The sequence below is a fragment of the Bipolaris victoriae genome, assembly GCF_000527765.1.
Source record: "Bipolaris victoriae FI3 unplaced genomic scaffold scaffold_61, whole genome shotgun sequence".
Lineage (NCBI taxonomy): Eukaryota > Fungi > Ascomycota > Dothideomycetes > Pleosporales > Pleosporaceae > Bipolaris > Bipolaris victoriae.
The window spans coordinates 54,560-71,435 of record NW_014575331.1 but is presented as its reverse complement, the minus strand read 5'-3'; the positions used below and the strand labels follow the sequence as shown (position 1 = coordinate 71,435).

Here is a 16,876-nt window from a genome sequence, read left to right as displayed (position 1 = left end):
GATTAGTACCGCGCTATTGGATAAATAGTAAAGAAAAAAAGAAAGTGCAGAAAAAAAAAGAGCCATCATGGCATTCTGCGGCTGAACCCACGTGTACCTGCATCCGCAGAATTATGCATCTCGTCTGTTCTAGTTCAACCCCCCCACCATCACTATGGCGACCTCAGATCCTTGGCTGTAAGCACTTCTTTTGCAGCCTCCATCTCAGGAGACGTAATCTCCCTCTCCCCAAGCTTGTTTGAACCACCTGATGACGACGACGACGAAGATGAAAAAGGTTTCTTCAATACATTCTTGATCTTCTCGCTTACGGGTTTGTGATCTGCAGGGCCATCGTTGATCGAATCATTTGTCGTGGGCGAGTCGGTAGAAGAATGCGAGGTGACTGGCTCTGCAGATATGCATAAGTAAACTGTCCAAGGCTGTATTGGGGAGCGACAAAGTCGACTAAAGCGTACTGGATTTGGAGGTCATTGACAAGGGTTACGAACCTCGAAATTGAGCACTGACTTCGGATTGCGATGAAAAGGTGCTAGTGGCTTCAGGAAGGGCTCCGACTGGTGGCTCTGCAATGTGTTAGCATGCTATCGCCTCATTACCAATCACTGGTGGTTTCTTCTTCTGGAGAGGCCCTTGAATACAACAGCAAGGGTGGCATGAAACAGGATACCGTACCTCTGAACTGTGCGCTCTGATCTGAAGTAGCCATGATTGTTTTGATTGGTTAAAGACAGTCGACCAAGAATAACAGTCTAGACATGTAAATCTGACGTAGCAAACTTGCATCCGTGGCGGGGGACAAAGGTGCAGTAATATACAAACAAGGTGGCGCTACGTCACCGGCTGACTGAGCGTCTGGGCGTCTCGTGGCTGATGCGTGTTGGTATGATGAGATGCTTGGGAGCCAACTTGACTTGAGTGGTTGGCAAACGCATCTCGCCCCGCTTCTCCCGCATGGCAGTGGCTAAGATCCAGATTTTTGAACCCTGAACAACGGCACCGTCTTGGGCCAAGCGCTTGTCAAAGTCGTTCTAGCTCGATCTGGACAGAGACCCTGAGATCTAGCCTTCTTGACCAACTGGGCATGTCGATCGGAACAAGACCAAGGTTTCAGACGAGTCTAGATGATCCGGATGGTATGCTTCCCATTTTCATAGCGTAGACACGGTAGGCGAGCCTTTGTGTCTTCGCTCAAGTCTGCCGCTATTGTCTTGTTCCCACCAAGCGTCTCAGGGTAGAAATATCCAATTCTCTCAAACAAAGCCTTTTCCTTGTCCCCAAGCCGAAGCAAAAGACCACTGAGCCATCCTGGGCCGCCCAATTTAATACAAGGCATAATGAATAGACGCCTCTGTGCGTTATCTTCAACCAAATCAGTGTCTTGCATAATGTCGAGCCAGACACATATGGTTGAAGAATCATCAGCATCATCTTCAGTGGTTTTATGTTGTTGAGAGATAGCTTTGCTATCACAGGATATATACCACGAGGTTTGAGACCCTTCGAGTTTACGCAACCTCGCTGGTTTGAGGGTCCCGCGTAGGTCTAGCCAACCTCTGGTGATTGCCCCCGTAGTATCCTCGGTTGCATAAAATAGTGCGACATCCTCCACGTGTATGAGTAGTTCTCGACCCTCCTCAAGCAGACTTGATTGTATGTGTCCATCTACTGACGCCCAAGACCAAGTTGGTGATCGATAAACTAATGGACGAGGCAATAAGTCGCGAGGTACAACGCTCCACAACAGCGAGTCTTCCAACTGACTACGCCACATACCCGCTACGTATGTATCTTCAAGACGAGCCATAAAGAGCTTGGCTACACCAGAAAGGGCTATCAACTTATCCGTTGAAACAGACAAGTCCATAATAGAATACATGGAAATAACGTGACTATACCAAAAGGTTCTTAAGTGCTCTCTATTTCTATCAGATAACGCAGAAAGATCTTCTTGTTTCCAAAGCATGGACTTTATGGGCTTGTGCCCATGATGCTTTCTAAGACCGGGGAGTCCTTTGGGAAATGTCTCGCATGCGGTGTGCTCGTTGCATTCGAAGAAAAGCTGATCACGACAGAAATGCAGGTTGCGCGGGGCCAGGAAGCGTTCTTGAAAAACCCAGCCACGGTTGTGAAGAGGAGAGTTGTCCAGGTTGCGACCGCACAGCATCCAGTCCGTCATTAGATAGTTAGCGTAATGTGGTCCTGGTTTCATATCTTTTGTATTGACTGCAACACGCTGACGACCTAGAGGTAATGGGGGATGCTGTCGAAAAAGTCCTTTTGTGCCGTTATCTGCATCTGCTGCAGCAATGTTGAGATGGGAATGCATGTATACCTTGTCCATCAGACTTGCTTCATGATACCAATCACGAAGATTGTCTCCCTCTTGGATGATGCATAAGGAATCTATCCATAGGTATTGAATCCCAAGTCTTTTGGACGCCTGGATGGCCTCCTGGAACGTTTTGGGCATCTCAGCCACCAAAAAGCGGTGGTTTGGATCGGACGCCGCTGACTTTGTAAGTTGGAGAGGTCTTGTACTGCCCCAGCGGTGACTCAAAGTAGCATAATGTTCATCGGGTGACATCTCGGCTGTGTGTATGAGCCGTACGTAGCCCTCCTTTCCATCAGAATCAACTAGATGCAAAAGACGCGTTGGATACCATGGCGTGCCATCTTTATAGGAATTACATCGCGAGTGTGATTGAACGCAGTCTCTCAGCCACATGGAAGCCAGCTCAAAAGATGCATTAGAAGAAGTATGGTCAGTAGTGGTGTCGCCCTCTGGGTAAACATCACACTCCAATTCGCCTGCTGCTTGATCAGTGTATGCACTAAATATGTAGAGGAGAAACAGACCATCATCCTTTTCTAGCATGAATGTACCTGCCTTGTGTGAAGATTCGGGGAACAGATCCCTGTGGAAATTGATAATAAAGTAGATCGATTCTGCTCCCGTCATATATGTCAACTGAGCAGAAGTGATGAATTCTGGGTGCAGAGCATCACCGTTAGTAGTTTCAATATTACTAGATTCAAGATCACGCAATGATTTTCGTTCAAAATCCGAATATCTGTCGAAAATTGGTCGGCAAACAGGACACCCATCCTCTGCTGATATAACCAATGATTTGCGCGTTGAATGGTGAAGATACTGGCCACGATACTGTCAAAAACCCACGTTGACCATTTATGATTTGTTAACCTACCTCGACAAATGGTACAATTTCGCCGCAAGCTTCCAGCTCGCTTGGGCTTGTTACGGACCTAATGACATGGCGACGGTGCTGAAGAATGCTGATACAGGTTTCGCAGAACATTTCTGAAGGATTATTCTGGAGAGAAGCTGGCGTGGATGTCGGAAGAACAGGTGTGGTTTTATAGCCTTGTCACCCCGCGCTTTGTGCTGGCGAATTGGCAGCAGCCTTGAGCCGCTCCTTCCTCCCCTCCTTCCAAGCCTTGTCGAGCGCCTCAATTTTCCCACCCAGAACCTGGACATTGCCTGGCTCAAGCATAATCACTCCTCTTCTTACATCAAAGTCCTTCAAAACCACTTTCGCACCCATGGCCATGTTTGTGTGGAGGCCATCGATGCCTCTTAGATCCATGGCGTAGATCTTGAGGGCTTTGGCATCCTGAAGGAGAAGCTTGAAGGGACCTTTACTTTGCGCAGGCGCTGCAGCCTCGGTAGCAGCCTCGTTGTCTTGTTCGACTACGCGTACAATTTCTCTTCCTTTGGTCGTCTCGCCCCGCTCTTTTGCTTCAATGGCTTCGACTTGGGACCAGCGTGAGTGTCCGATATCCTCAATGTCGAGCACTTGGCAGACGATAGGGCCAGGAATGATGCGAGACTGCGTATTTCCATTGAGCACGTCGCTAGGGAATACCGAGCTGGGCAGCTGACTTAGGGATTTTGTGATATCGGTTGCTAGTAGACGGAATAGTAATGTCTGCTTTAATGCGGGCAGTGGTGTATTCGGCCGGGTGGTAGAAAGAAAACTCTCGAACCAGGCCGCCGTAGGATGGAGATGGCGGACATTGAGATGCTGGGTTAGTTCAGCTGCAATATTAGCGGCCATGATTGGAATCTTGTACGTTTGTGAGTTTTATGCAAAAGTCATGTGTGGAACAGTTGTAGTACTACTATGTAGCCGACGCGACGCGTAGAATGACGTGGGGCTCTCCTCGGCCCTTGACATGAAGCTCCAACGTACACTCTCTAAACTCTCCTAAATCCCCAAATCCTGCAGCACATATTAACAATATGTCGACAATAGCCTCTCCCCGCCCCAGCTCGTCCGTCCGCACCCCCTCATTAACCCGCACATCCATCGACAGCAGCTCGTCGCACCGGCCACCCCCGCAGCCCGCCCGCCGCAACCGCGCCGCCCTGCGCGAATTCTATGGCCTCAAACCCGCACCCAAAGACGTAGGCGCCGATGTCAGGATATCCGAGGAAACAACGACGAACCCATTGGGACCCGAGGAAGACGAGACACTGACGGAGCTGGACGCCTCGGACTTCAACGCCGAAGCCTACGTGGAGAATCTGCTTGCAAGAGAGGGGCTCAAGGGCGTTTTGAAAGTAGAGGCAGACTTGATATCACGTACGTTGGTTCAGCGCAAGCATAGGGCGAAAGAAAGAATGGACAACTAATTACGAGAATAGAAATCCGAAATCTTGACAGCGACCGCAAATCTCTAGTCTACGACAACTACTCCAAACTACTTTCTGCCACCAGCACCATCCGTCGCATGCGCGGCAACATGGATCCTCTTGCACCTACCACGCACACGCTTGGGCCTGCCATATCGCATATTGCCGAGACAGCTGCGGCACTGTCGTCGTCGCTGCACGAGAGTCACCAGCCGAAACAAGAAGGACTGGGAATCAGTATGCGGGGAGAACAAGACACGGCGGAGGCAGACAAGAAGCGAAGGCAGAAGGAGACTGTAAAGTGGGTGCTCGACACGCCAAGACGGCTGCAGATACTGGTTGACCAGGAGCGCGAGGAGGAAGCGGAAAAGGAGTGGGAGGAGGTTAGTGCGATACTGGATAAGTGGAAGGGGGTGGCTGGTGTGCAAGAGCTCAGGGTGCAGTGCGAGGCTATTATGCAAGAAGAAGAATGAGATGGGTCCTGAGTCCGGAACAAGCGCGCGAAAGTTCCGTGATCCCTACCCATCATCAAAGGCACAGTACAGTGCGCAGCCCAAGAAAAAATGAAGTCGGCAGGGAGCCCTCCAAACCCCCAGCATTTCCAACCCCTCCCGATGATGTAGCCCAGCATCACCTAGGGAAACGGCCCAAACTGTGGTTGTCCAGGACAGCGCAGTATGTACATCACTTTATGCACCAAACTGCATATATCACTCCAAGCCGACTCAACACAAGTGTGGAAATGACGTCTCGCTTCCCAGCAAACTAGTCTACTTGGCCCTCCCTCCCTCCCTCCACTAAGTGTAAAAGTCAATAAAGTCTTCATTCGTTAGTTCCTTTGGGGAGAAAGGAGAGAGAGAGAGGGGGAACCCGAAGTACGGTAGTATATCCCGAGCCGGAGGGCGTTCGCTCCCAGCCAAACTAAAATAAACTTCTTTCCTTAGCAGACAAACGAGAAGAGAGAAAAAAAAGCAAAAGAAAGTAGCGGTAGATCAAAGCAAAACGAAGAAAAGGAAGTTAAACTTTGACCAAGTGTGCTTTCGTGAGAAGAAGCTCCCAAAAGGATATATGATTGAATTCAGATAAAAATTGTATACAAAAGTGTTGTAAAAAAACATCTAAGAGGTTATATCGGCGCATTTCTAGTTTGACTGAGCGCTCGTGGTATCAAATGCCAATTGTAAAAAAAAAACACACACACATAAAACGCCCGTCTATCATGCAAAAAAATAGTAGTAAAGGAAAAAACGTCGGAAGGGGCGGATTTTAACCCCTCTTTTCCGCCCGCTTTTTTCCTTCTCCCCCGGGTTCCGGAGAAAAAAAGTCTCTGCCCATGGGGGATTTTGAAAAAACAAAAGAAAAGAAAGGAAAAATAAAGTTTGTAGGGGCCTAGCCGATTCCGACACGGATTAGCCAAAGTTAACGAATGTAAGTAGAAGCCCAGAGGCTCGACCGGTGAAAAAAAAACAATGAGAGATGGTAGTTCCGAAAACGGCAACAGAAAGCGTGCGTGTTTTTTTCTTTCGTCGGGAATGGCCCACTCGTAAAACAAAAGCACAACGTCTAAGCAACGCATTTCTGCATGACTTGGCCATGTTCTGCATGAGCATGCACCGAGCGGACGCTGAGTGGTGCAACGTGGCTGCTGGTCGCACGCTCCAATTCCTCTACAGCAGCAGCCTGCTGGTTGAGCAGGTTGAGATACGTCTGCCAGCCGATTGCCACGACACCGCCGAAGATGCTGCGGTATTGAATGGGCACGTAGGTGAAGCTAAAGGCCGTGACTGCGGGCCAGATTTTGCAGCTGTTCCACCAGCTAGTGGGCACTGTGTTGCGGATGCGCTCGATGATTTCGGGAAAGGTGCCGCCGGAGAGGAGGGTTTGCATGCCGAAGAAGTACGAGTTGAATAGTGGGGTGAAGAAGGCTTGGTTGATGAAGACCTGGGTGCTTTGTTAGTAATTGTTGCAAGCGCATACGCTCTGATTGTGGATGACAACGTACCTTGATGGTAAGAGAGAGCGTCTTGGACCGGTAGTTGAAGCTGTTGGACAACCACAGAAACCACCTGTATGATGGGATGGCGCTCAGTCCTCCAATGCAAAGGGCTCGCATGGTGCGGGTCCAGTCACGGTCGTCGCTCCATTGCTGCACCCAGCCCTTCTCGTCGGCCTCGTCGACCGGCTCCTGCTGGGTGGAAGGCTCAGGTTGGGTGATGCTCTGGGCCACGCAGTCGCCGATGAAATAGATGATGAGTGAAGACACCAATTGGGTCATGTATGGCCTCCGTTGTTGCACGCGACCATATGCCCGAAAGGGTTCGACGATGGGATCGAGCCACAGCCAGCTGGGCCCGGGGATGGTTCGCGCGGTCGCAGCAGCACCCTGGGCTCCGTCTGAGCCGGTGCTGTTGTAGCGGCGAGAGGTATGGGACAGGTGAATTCGTAGACGGGCGCGTTCGAAGTTGGATGTGTTTGTCGTGTTGCGAGAAGGGGCATTAGGGATGCGCCTCAGTCCGACGCGGACCCAGGCGCAAGAAGGGGCTACCATGATAGCAGTGTTGATGGAAGGTGCGTAGTTTCGAGCAGACAAAGTAAAAGGAGCGAGTTATGAGCGAGTGGAAGACATGATGTGCTGTGGCTGCTGGGGGTATTATGAGCTGTCAGGTACGTATGGATGCATGTGTGGGTGTAAGTCTGGATGGACGCTTCCCCGAGTGTCGGCGCAACAAATGTTGGGGACGCACGCCGGGGGCGCGCGGATAACCTCGGCTTAGTCACGCGCACGCCATCGCATCCACTCATGCCCCAGTCAGGTCTAGACTGCTCTCCATGCCCTCCTAACACCGACAACGGCCCTCAGCCTGAGGCATGCTTATGCTACGCTTCCTGTTGCACCCACAGCCTACAAACACAGCCTTGCAACACGGCCTCACTCTCTCTCGCTCTCCCGACGGCCCCTCATGCAATTGCCGAGTTGGCCGGCCAGCTTAGATCTGAGACGTAGCTCTTCACGCGTGGCACCTGGGGCTTCTAGACACGTAGCCCCCTGGCCACTGACGAGCCTCTTGGTCCTTACACAGCAGAGGTGGGTACACTAAGATGATGAGGTCCATGTCAAAATAGGGCACAGGCATTGATCCGAAGAGACATTTTCGTCCAATTCGTCGTGGAATTTACGTATGTACATTAGAATCGAAAACCAGCGGTGCGCAAGCTCGGCCCTAGGCGGCCGAGCCCACTTGACACCACCAGCAAATAGTCACAGACTTCTACAAGCCAAACTTCTCCACAAATATCGCCCACCGATACTACCCGGCCCTCTGCACTCGTCAAGCATGGTTGTCCACCATGCCAATTTAGATACATTGGTGGTAGTAGTCGTTTTGCTTGGTGCATGTGGTGCCTGAGACGCAGGCAGTTGCGCCCGTGTAGCCCTGACCGCCGCACTGGTGCCACTTCTGAGCCTCAGCACCACCGGTAGCGGGAGCAGTGGCAGGAGCAGAGGCAGCGGGATCAGCAGGTTCCTCAGCAGGCTCTTCTGTAGAATCGTCAGTGCACTCCTCGGGTTCCTCGGCAGCGGGAGCCTCACTGGAAGGAGCCTCAGTAGAGGGAGATGGAGAGGCAGCGGGAGCACCGGCAACAGGAGCAGAAGATGGAGAGGCAGCAGGAGCGGGAGCAGCATCAGCAGCCGTGGCGGTACCGGCACCGCTCCAGAGCTTGGGACCAGGGTTGGGGTAGCTCTGGAATGAGTTGTAGATGTCGAACAAGACACCAGGGGTAGTAGCGGTGACGTAGCCTGGGATCGAGACACCGGCAGGAAGAGAGCCGCTGGCGGATCCGCCAACCTTGACATGAATCTGCAATCTCAAGTCAGCGTCTGTTACTAAGCACGTCATGCAACTAGCCAACTTACACATCCCATGTAGAACTGGGCACCCGAGGGCCTGTTGCCCTCGTGGAGAGCAATAATCTCGGGACGGATGACGTATTCGCCGGCAGCGACGTTGGGCATCTTGAATGTGTGCTGCCCCTTCTTTCCGTTGTACGCACCATCGCGGAGCTTGGTGACAGCCCACGACTTGCCATCCCATCCATCCTCGGCGATCTTGGTCCATGACATGGAAGAGCCAGCCTTTGACATGTAGACGTTGATTGGTCCCTTGTGAGATCCATCAATGATTTGGTCGCCGGCTCCGGGACCGTTGTGGAACCATTGGACCTGGTCATGTCAGCACGTCTTCAATCCGAAACTGTGGCATACAAATACTTACAGCGACTTCATCACCAGGGTTGATAGAGATGGACTTGGCCGCCTTGATGTTGGCTACGTTGCACTCCATCGCCTTGGAGGTGACATCGGTGACGGGAGAGTTGTTGGGAGGAGTGTCAATGTATCCACCCTGAGAGTTGCCGTAGCCAAGGTCTTTGTTGTTGACGGAAACACCCCAGATGGTGCAGTGGGCGCTGGCAGCACCGGCGAAAGCGAGAGCAGAGATGAAAGACTTCATTTTGAATGAGGATATGGGGCGGCTGGTTGATGAACTGGTCGAATGTAGAACCTGTCTTGTGAAAGAGTGACTATTCGAAGCTGAAGTCGAAAAGAACGAACAAGTCAAAAGACTGAATCGAATATGTAGAATGAATGAAGGTTGAGCGTCAAGCGTGCCCTTTCATCTCTGGGGTGGATAGGTACTTCTTATACTATTCAGTTCTTTTGTTACAGAGGCGTACGGGTCCAGAGATCAGTCATGTCGCTTGGAAATTATTGGTTGCTCCGCTTCTCTGCCTAGAAAAGACGACAGGGACGAGGCGGCTAATCCAAATGCCATTGCGGGTAGGAGCCATCTAGCGCTGATACGAGTCGCAGCCCGCCGTTTGGACTGTCAATGGGCCATGGGGGAATCGTCAACGGTGCAGATGAAGCCAAGACCTCCTCCGTCTGGGCGGAACGCGTCTAGTGCACAATGTTTCGATCGCCCTTGTTCGCCTTATGATGGATTTGCTCGAGGTGCGTACAATTTTGCGTCTTGTGTTCTCGAACCTATGCGCATGAATCATGAATGCAAATCATTGCTGCCACTGATCAAGCAACGGCTCTATCGAGGGCCGCGGTACGTGAACGCCTCATGTACTTGTTTTTTTATGTACGTCAATATCTCTTGTGCGCATTAACAATGTCGTTGACATCCACTACTTTTGACACGGAGGCCCACGCAGAGTCTTGGTGGTGGCGGCGCCCTGGGGAGGGCGATGGGGCAACGGTGGGTATTCCAGACATCATCTCGGGCTTGGGAGGCAGGTGTCATGCTGCATTGGCACCGAACATACTTTCGGGGTGGCTGTTGTGGTATCTCGCCGTGCCGTAGGCGCTGACAGATGGTACATGTCAAAGGAAAGAAAGTAAGTCAAGTGAAGGGCGCAGTGCACACGCAACATTGCCAAGCCTATTCCGTCGTTTGTGCTTATGTGCTTGTGTATTTAGCAGTTAGAGTCAGTCAAATCAGGTACGTGCTACTATGTACCTGTCCAAAGGGGGCTGCATCGTCACGATCTGTCGAAGAAACGCGGTAGGGCCCGCTGGGATAATCTCAATGTGACAATACTACCAAGTTGGATTGCTTCTCCACAGCTCGGTAGCTTGGCATCCACCAATCTAACCCAAAACTTGTGTCTCCGCCAAAACTAAGCCTCGCCATTCGTCAACTCGACAACATCTGTTTCATATAGACGTTTGGCCACTTCGACCGAATTGCTGCCAGGGCTGTGCTCGCAACAGTGGGTCTGCGTGAAACGTGCTGCTTCTTGGCACCTTCTTGGCATTATCTTCTTATGTCTTGGTATTAATCTAAATATATTCATCCACTATACACTGTAGTTTCACGCGCCTTGGAACTTGTTTTGGTGATGCAAATGTGCATTTGTGTAAAAGTGGCTGTTCAGGTCTAAGATTTGGAAGAAGCCCGTACTCGCCTGCAGGTCAATGAAAATTAGTCCTGGTCGTGTTTATCTAGAAGACCATTTACGTACCTAGGTACGCTCTCAAATTACCATAAACCAAAGGACTTTTTGAGGCGTTTTGAGTCGACACCTAGAACAATTCCTGATACGGACCCCCCGAGTAACTAGTCAGAGGGCCTGTATGATCACGTCGCCAATCACTAAAATTCAGTCTCAAGAGCGCGTATCCGGCACTAATATTCCATCTGAGTAAACCTGCCATCACCATTCGGTCACACCTGTAACCACAATCTAGCCGGGTTTCCTGACATCCGTGGCGGGCACTTTCCGTAGTGTGGAGATGAGCCTTAAACTTTGTTTTTGCTGTGTAATACCCCTTCCGCGCCTCCCGGTTCTTCCATTCGAAGACCCCAATCCTTCCAAAGTCTTCCAAGATGTTTCATAGTGTTTCAAACCCGCGGAATGCGCTAGTACACGTAGTCCTCTCGCGTACCTTTTTTCAATAATCCGGCCGATGTGACTCAGGTCTTACAACTGCTTTAGGGAGACTCGGCCTAGACGATCTTTCCGTTACTGTCGACTTGCATCACTTAGGGAAAGCTGACGCCGAAGAGCCGTCCACCGTGATTCAGTACATGTATATATAAATGCGGCAGCTGCCTCCAAGTGTTGGCCAGATTTCGACAAAGCCTGGTTTAAAAAAACTACATGAGTGGTGTTTTCTCCTCATATTTTGCCATTCTGCTGGACCACAAGAAAATCGACCAGTTTCCTGTACACGCACTGAAAGCTCAGGAGAGAGTTCATGTTTAGTTTCCACTCTAGCAACGTGCGACACAGGAACATCCGTGGTTTATTTCATGTCCTAGTTGAATCAATATCAGCCAATTTTCTGGCTAAGAAAGTATATCAATAGCGAAGGACTTTCACGAAGTGCCATCTCGCCTTCTACCTACGAACAGTGGACCCTATGAGTACACTAGCAAGCTCGTTTTGCAAATTACCGAAAGAGGTTGTCTAAGTTGATGGTCATTTGATATGACCAGATTAATGAGTTCTTTTTATCAAAGTCTCCTGTGTTCAGTCTTTGTTTCGACGTGTTAAACACAAGTTCAATACGTAAAGACACAGGTGGAATACCTAGATAGAAAAAAGCTCATGAATAGAGGGCTTGACTTAAATCGGCAGAAGAGGATCACGTTCAAACGACCGAACTTTACAATAGGGGCAGTCTTCAAATTCCGGTTTGTTGCAGAAAAGTCTCGTGCGGAAAAGCAGGCTTTTCTATCATTCGTTCATTTATCACGAGCCTCTGGCCTACTATACGATATCTGCAAAAGCCTGTCATAGCCAAGAGACAGGGATGGAATCTGCAGCCAAGGCTAGAGATGTGTTTAATGATGACAGAAATCTAATGCGGACTTCGAATATACTAGATGCGATAAAAGATACTTATGCCAACCTCAACATATCCCCCATACTCAACAACAAGACCCAAAACAACTACCCTAGGATATACAGGGAGCAGCACAACCCAACGTCAAAATTAAACACTCACTAGAAAAACTTGACTAGCGCCCATTATCGCAAACGGTACGACAGCGCCTCGAGGTATACGGTATTCAATGCAAAGACAAGCAACGCCGGCAAACAAGCAACCTTGCCACGAAGAAAGCAAGCGCAACATTACTGTCGTCAAGGCGGACACATTCCATATCGCTATTACGATTCTGGATGGAATACATAGATATATCACGCCAGTCAATTACAAGAACTCCAAAGTGTACACACAGGCCACTTAAGCACCTGGGGTCATCTAATATAACCAGGTTACGGTACATGTATGTAAAACTGTTGATACCAGTAATAGCACCGTAGCAGTTCCGCACTCAGGTGATGTGGAGGATAGGGGCAAAAGTGTTGGGAGGGTATTGCTTGGGCAGAAGCCAAGGATATGTTATTGGAGGCGATGGTATTGCAGATGAGGGGTTGTTTTGAGACGGAGGGGTCTTGATTGGTTGTAAGTCGGAACCTGGAGTAGACATACGGACGCTACAGTGAACATGGTGGTGGAGCAAAACAATGTTTCCGTATAAGCTTCCCAGTATCTTTATTTGAGCTTGAACTGAATGTTGGACACAACAGGGCGTCTCCTGAGGGCCAAACTGTCTAAAATGAAAGCCCTACAACCCACAAGAAACTTCATGTACTGATATCGATAGTCGTATGATTGTGCTTCCAACACCATAATTTCGTCCAGACATGCCGGAATGTTACCTCCTACAAATCCTACAATTCGGACAAGAAGGACGACTCTCGGACATAGATTACATTTTATCTATCTCAGTGTGCATGAGCAAATTGTAGAAAAGACATCACGCTCGTATCGTGGAAAGCTTGGCCTTAATAGAAGAAGTGGTGCGAGCTTAATATCATTGCAGCCCATCTCGGCTAGATTCCCACTAGGCTACCTCAGATTGAAGCATTTCGTGTCAGACGGGCCGTGATGAACGTTGCCCAGATGTAATTCGTAGATACGAGTGGTACGATTTCGGTTAGGCAGCCTTGCGTAGGGGCTACTCAACATTAGAACAGTGGTTTGCTGCTGCTGCACCTTGAGATATAGCCACAAGTACTACTCTGAACGACTTGAGCTCAATACCACGAGAAGAGAGTGGTCCCATCTACCCAGCTGCAAATCTGATGAAATCACACGGTCTGCGAGTATATTGATATATCAAAACAGAAGACGTCGAATTAAGATTGTTAGTCGCAATCAGCGGGTCAAGTATACGTGCAGGGTTGAAATACTCGAAGAAAAACTTGGTCCAATCATTAAGATGGAAAGTGAACAAAAACCGGTGCGAATACGAAGCAATAGAGTGGGCCGAGACAAGTCGGTCGTAGCTCTAGCCAGCCATCTCTCTACACCTTCACCAAGCGAGTCTAGATTGGAGTAAGCATGTTTCAACGCACAAGAGTGGGTCCACCACTCGGGATTGAGATCACCTAGCCGTCCCGCCAAATAAGGCCAAACTACCGAACCTTGTGAAGAGAGAAGACATCTAAATTTAAAAGCTTGGGAGAGCTTATGATGTTGATAAAAATGATTCATTATACACAAAGTGCTCAATGTCCCTTTGCGAACAAGGTTTGTATCATGGAGGGCTGGTATGCGGAGAAACTAAAGTAAATGTTGGTAGTTCAACAATCATTTAAGAGGCTGTAAGTGAAACGCCCCCCCGGCATACTAGGATTGCAGAGTTGTACTTGCAGATTCCAACGTATTTCAGGCGGCTACGATACTTGTTTCGGCACCGACGCGTTAGTAGCGCGGGATTTTTCCAGCGGTCGAAGAATAGCGTTCACGACGGACTACCACGGCAGTGAAGAAAACACTAGTATGTGTAGGTACATTGTCAGATGATGCAACGCGGGTGACGATATACTGGGGTTGTGCTGACCCCCGCACCGAACCCCGGGCCGCTGCCTTGGCGGATGCGACCTCAGAGCGAGCTTTTCGAGAGCTGGTAAACTGCCTTTGCAGTGCAGGAGATACTCAAAGAATTAATGGCATTGCCACTCTATATCTTGTTCGATATTAAGGTACGTAGGGTTCCTGCATCGACGTGCGGCCAATCCCGCACCCCCGTTGCGCCTAGAAGGATCAGTTTCATCTATTTTGCTAGGTCCTCGTGACAACGCTCTCCCCACTCTTGCGTCCATTGCATATCAGATAGGATCATCTCCCATATGGCTTTGCTTTCAACTACCGGGACTTTGCATCTGTGCTGTCCATCTGCTTACCCTCCAATACTTCCAAGAGAGAGCTACTGCTCTGAAGGGTATCACAGTCCGATCCGTCCTCTTCCACCGCGACTGAGAAACAGGAAAATCGGGAACGCTTCCGGTCCTTGGAACATTGAACAACCAGGAACATGACTCTAGAAGCTTGCAAAACAGCTAGACGTGAAGAGCAGATCGTCCCCGGCCCACGTGTGAGGTACTGGAATCCTGCCGAAACAGGAAAAAACATGGAAGCCATCATGTCAGCACGGTCGTAGAATTGTGGGGTATGTTTCTGGAACTTGAGCGCATTCAGAACAACGCCCGGTAGTCGGGAGAACACGACGGCAGATATCCAGGATATTACCTGTTGTTTCCCAGGCCGTTGTTCGAGCGGAGACTAATTCGCCGATGCAGGTAATACAAGTGGGTTAGCCACGCGACACATGATTGGCGATTCATATTAAATTCTCCGCCCAGGGCCTGCTCACATGAGTAGTTGGTCCCCCCATGAGACTGGGGATACAACTTGTTCGAGCGGTCGCTTCTGGAGACGCGTCGGAATCTAGGGAAGCATCGCGACTGATGGAGGACTGAATTATATGAGGACCCACTGAAGCTTTCCCCACCGTCTAAAGTCATGATCCTAGACCATGTGGAGTCGTGAAGGCAACTATGGAGAAGTACAAAAGGTCGAGGATACGCACAGGGAAAACAGCACGCATCACAACAGCCAATCTTTCCAACCCAATCAACCGTCAACCATAAACCGCCCATCATGAAGGTTGTATCATTCATTCTCAGTGCTCTAGCCTCCCTCACGGCCGCTCAGCAAGCCACCCTCTGCAAGGACTTTGAGTACTACTCCAGCAACGGCTACGAGCTCAACAACAACATCTGGGGCCGCAGCTCAGCCACCTCTGGATCTCAATGCACCTACGTCAACAGCGTGAGCCAGACTGGTGCCAAGTGGACCTCCAACTGGCAGTGGCAAGGTGGCCGTGACAACGTCAAGAGCTACGTCTACTCTGGCCGTCAAATCACCAAGAAGCCCGTCAGCCAGTACAGCAACCTCGAGACCGAGGCCTACTGGGTCTACGACACCTCCAACATCCGCTGCAATGTTGCCTACGATCTCTTCACCTCTGCCAACGTCAACCACCCCACCAGCAGCGGTGACTACGAGCTCATGGTCTGGTACGTTTTACACCATCATCCAACCTTCTAGCTCTTCACTATCACATATACTAACGTTTGAGGATTATAGGCTCGGCAGGTACGATGTGTACCCCATTGGATCCTCGCAAGGGATGGTCAACGTCGCTGGCCGCCAATGGGAACTCTTCTACGGCCTCAACGGCAACATGAAGGTCTACAGCTTCGTTACTCCTTCGGGCCCCATCTACAACTTCAAGGCCAGCATGAAGGACTTCTTCCAGTACCTCGCCAACAACAAGGGTTTCCCCATCAGCAGCCAGAACCTCATTAGTAAGTTTTTTTTAAAAGTGGTGATGATGATGATGCAGAAGATGCTGACAGCCATGATAGCCTACCAGTTCGGTACCGAGGCCTTCACTGGTGGCCCCGCCAAGTTCACCGTCAACCAGTGGTCCGCCAACGCTTATTAAATCAGAAACGAACAACACCAACCAAGGTCTTTTTATTTCCCGCACGGAAATTCCACCCCTTTTTTGGTTGAAATTATTCTGATCGAAGAGACACACAAACTAAACAAACTAAAACAAAGTTTATACGAGCGGTAACGATGGAAACGGTGTACATATTCGAGATGTCTTGCGATTTTTTTTCTTCTTCTTCTTCAAAATTATTCAGCTGTATATATCTAGCCTTACCTTCTTCGAAACGCTCAAATTAACAAAGTCCAACGACTGCGGCAACGTTTCTCGCCTTGTACTATTCCTACTACCATGCAAGATATTGTACCACAACCACCCACCGTTGACCCCCCCCTCCCCCCTTTCCCAGCCCCCCAGCCCCATCAGCCACATACACACACACACACACACACACACACAACAAAAAACCTCCGAACATCCGTCACATCCTTCGCCCTCCGACTTCCAATCCTCTACAAAATATGCGCACCGCCCATCCCATTCGTCCCACCCCCCCTTGCCCATAAATCTCGCTTATCCCAGTGCCAAAAGCCACGGCAGCCCCGCTATTGGCTCCAACGCACACGGGGGTACGTGCGCCCCCCTCCGACGCTACACTTACGAGTGCCGAACCAGGCGAGCTTGCGAGATGCCGGGCTGGCGTATGTGTGGATGGAGCCGGTGAATTGGGGCTGAAAGTAGATATGCTGGGCTGGGATTTGTTGGCGGATGGAGAGGTTGGGAAGGATGATGTGTTTCAAGTTATCCCGTAGACCCCCTTTTTGTGTGTCGGTTGTTTGGCTGTTTTTGGGATGGGGGTGGTTGATTGGGGAGTTGTGTGTGGTTGAACTGGCAGTGG

At 50.0% G+C, this 16,876-nt stretch overlaps 8 protein-coding genes across 8 annotated transcripts; 3 read left to right on the top strand and 5 right to left on the bottom strand.

Annotated features, from left to right (window-relative positions):
* Positions 1 to 152: 152 nt before the first annotated feature.
* COCVIDRAFT_39187 (hypothetical protein) lies at positions 153 to 709 on the bottom strand (the record flags this gene model as incomplete). Its single annotated transcript, XM_014699496.1, has 3 exons — positions 153 to 391; positions 492 to 566; positions 676 to 709. The coding sequence occupies 3 exons, from the start codon at positions 707 to 709 to the stop codon at positions 153 to 155; spliced, it is 348 nt and encodes a 115-aa protein (XP_014554982.1).
* A 213-nt stretch (positions 710 to 922) lies between these two features.
* COCVIDRAFT_103568 (hypothetical protein) lies at positions 923 to 1,162 on the top strand (the record flags this gene model as incomplete). Its single annotated transcript, XM_014699495.1, has 1 exon — positions 923 to 1,162. A coding segment is annotated over one exon (240 nt), but the record flags the coding sequence as incomplete, so codon positions are not given.
* A 339-nt stretch (positions 1,163 to 1,501) lies between these two features.
* COCVIDRAFT_46230 (hypothetical protein) lies at positions 1,502 to 2,767 on the bottom strand (the record flags this gene model as incomplete). The annotated part of the gene is made up of 1 exon (XM_014699494.1): positions 1,502 to 2,767. A coding segment is annotated over one exon (1,266 nt), but the record flags the coding sequence as incomplete, so codon positions are not given.
* A 622-nt stretch (positions 2,768 to 3,389) lies between these two features.
* On the bottom strand, positions 3,390 to 4,079 carry COCVIDRAFT_103477 (hypothetical protein; the record flags this gene model as incomplete). The annotated part of the gene is made up of 1 exon (XM_014699493.1): positions 3,390 to 4,079. One exon carries the CDS (start codon positions 4,077 to 4,079, stop codon positions 3,390 to 3,392), a length of 690 nt encoding a protein of 229 aa, XP_014554979.1.
* A 185-nt stretch (positions 4,080 to 4,264) lies between these two features.
* Positions 4,265 to 5,130, top strand: COCVIDRAFT_103623 (hypothetical protein; the record flags this gene model as incomplete). Its single annotated transcript, XM_014699492.1, has 2 exons — positions 4,265 to 4,607; positions 4,670 to 5,130. 2 exons carry the CDS (start codon positions 4,265 to 4,267, stop codon positions 5,128 to 5,130), a joined length of 804 nt encoding a protein of 267 aa, XP_014554978.1.
* Positions 5,131 to 6,220: 1,090 nt separating this feature from the next.
* Positions 6,221 to 7,205, bottom strand: COCVIDRAFT_103581 (hypothetical protein; the record flags this gene model as incomplete). The annotated part of the gene is made up of 2 exons (XM_014699491.1): positions 6,221 to 6,598; positions 6,660 to 7,205. 2 exons carry the CDS (start codon positions 7,203 to 7,205, stop codon positions 6,221 to 6,223), a joined length of 924 nt encoding a protein of 307 aa, XP_014554977.1.
* An 808-nt stretch (positions 7,206 to 8,013) lies between these two features.
* Positions 8,014 to 9,165, bottom strand: COCVIDRAFT_103640 (carbohydrate-binding module family 1 protein; the record flags this gene model as incomplete). Its single annotated transcript, XM_014699490.1, has 3 exons — positions 8,014 to 8,514; positions 8,571 to 8,876; positions 8,929 to 9,165. The coding sequence occupies 3 exons, from the start codon at positions 9,163 to 9,165 to the stop codon at positions 8,014 to 8,016; spliced, it is 1,044 nt and encodes a 347-aa protein (XP_014554976.1).
* Positions 9,166 to 15,179: 6,014 nt separating this feature from the next.
* On the top strand, positions 15,180 to 16,029 carry COCVIDRAFT_28021 (glycoside hydrolase family 12 protein; the record flags this gene model as incomplete). Its single annotated transcript, XM_014699489.1, has 3 exons — positions 15,180 to 15,598; positions 15,669 to 15,889; positions 15,950 to 16,029. 3 exons carry the CDS (start codon positions 15,180 to 15,182, stop codon positions 16,027 to 16,029), a joined length of 720 nt encoding a protein of 239 aa, XP_014554975.1.
* Positions 16,030 to 16,876: the final 847 nt, after the last annotated feature.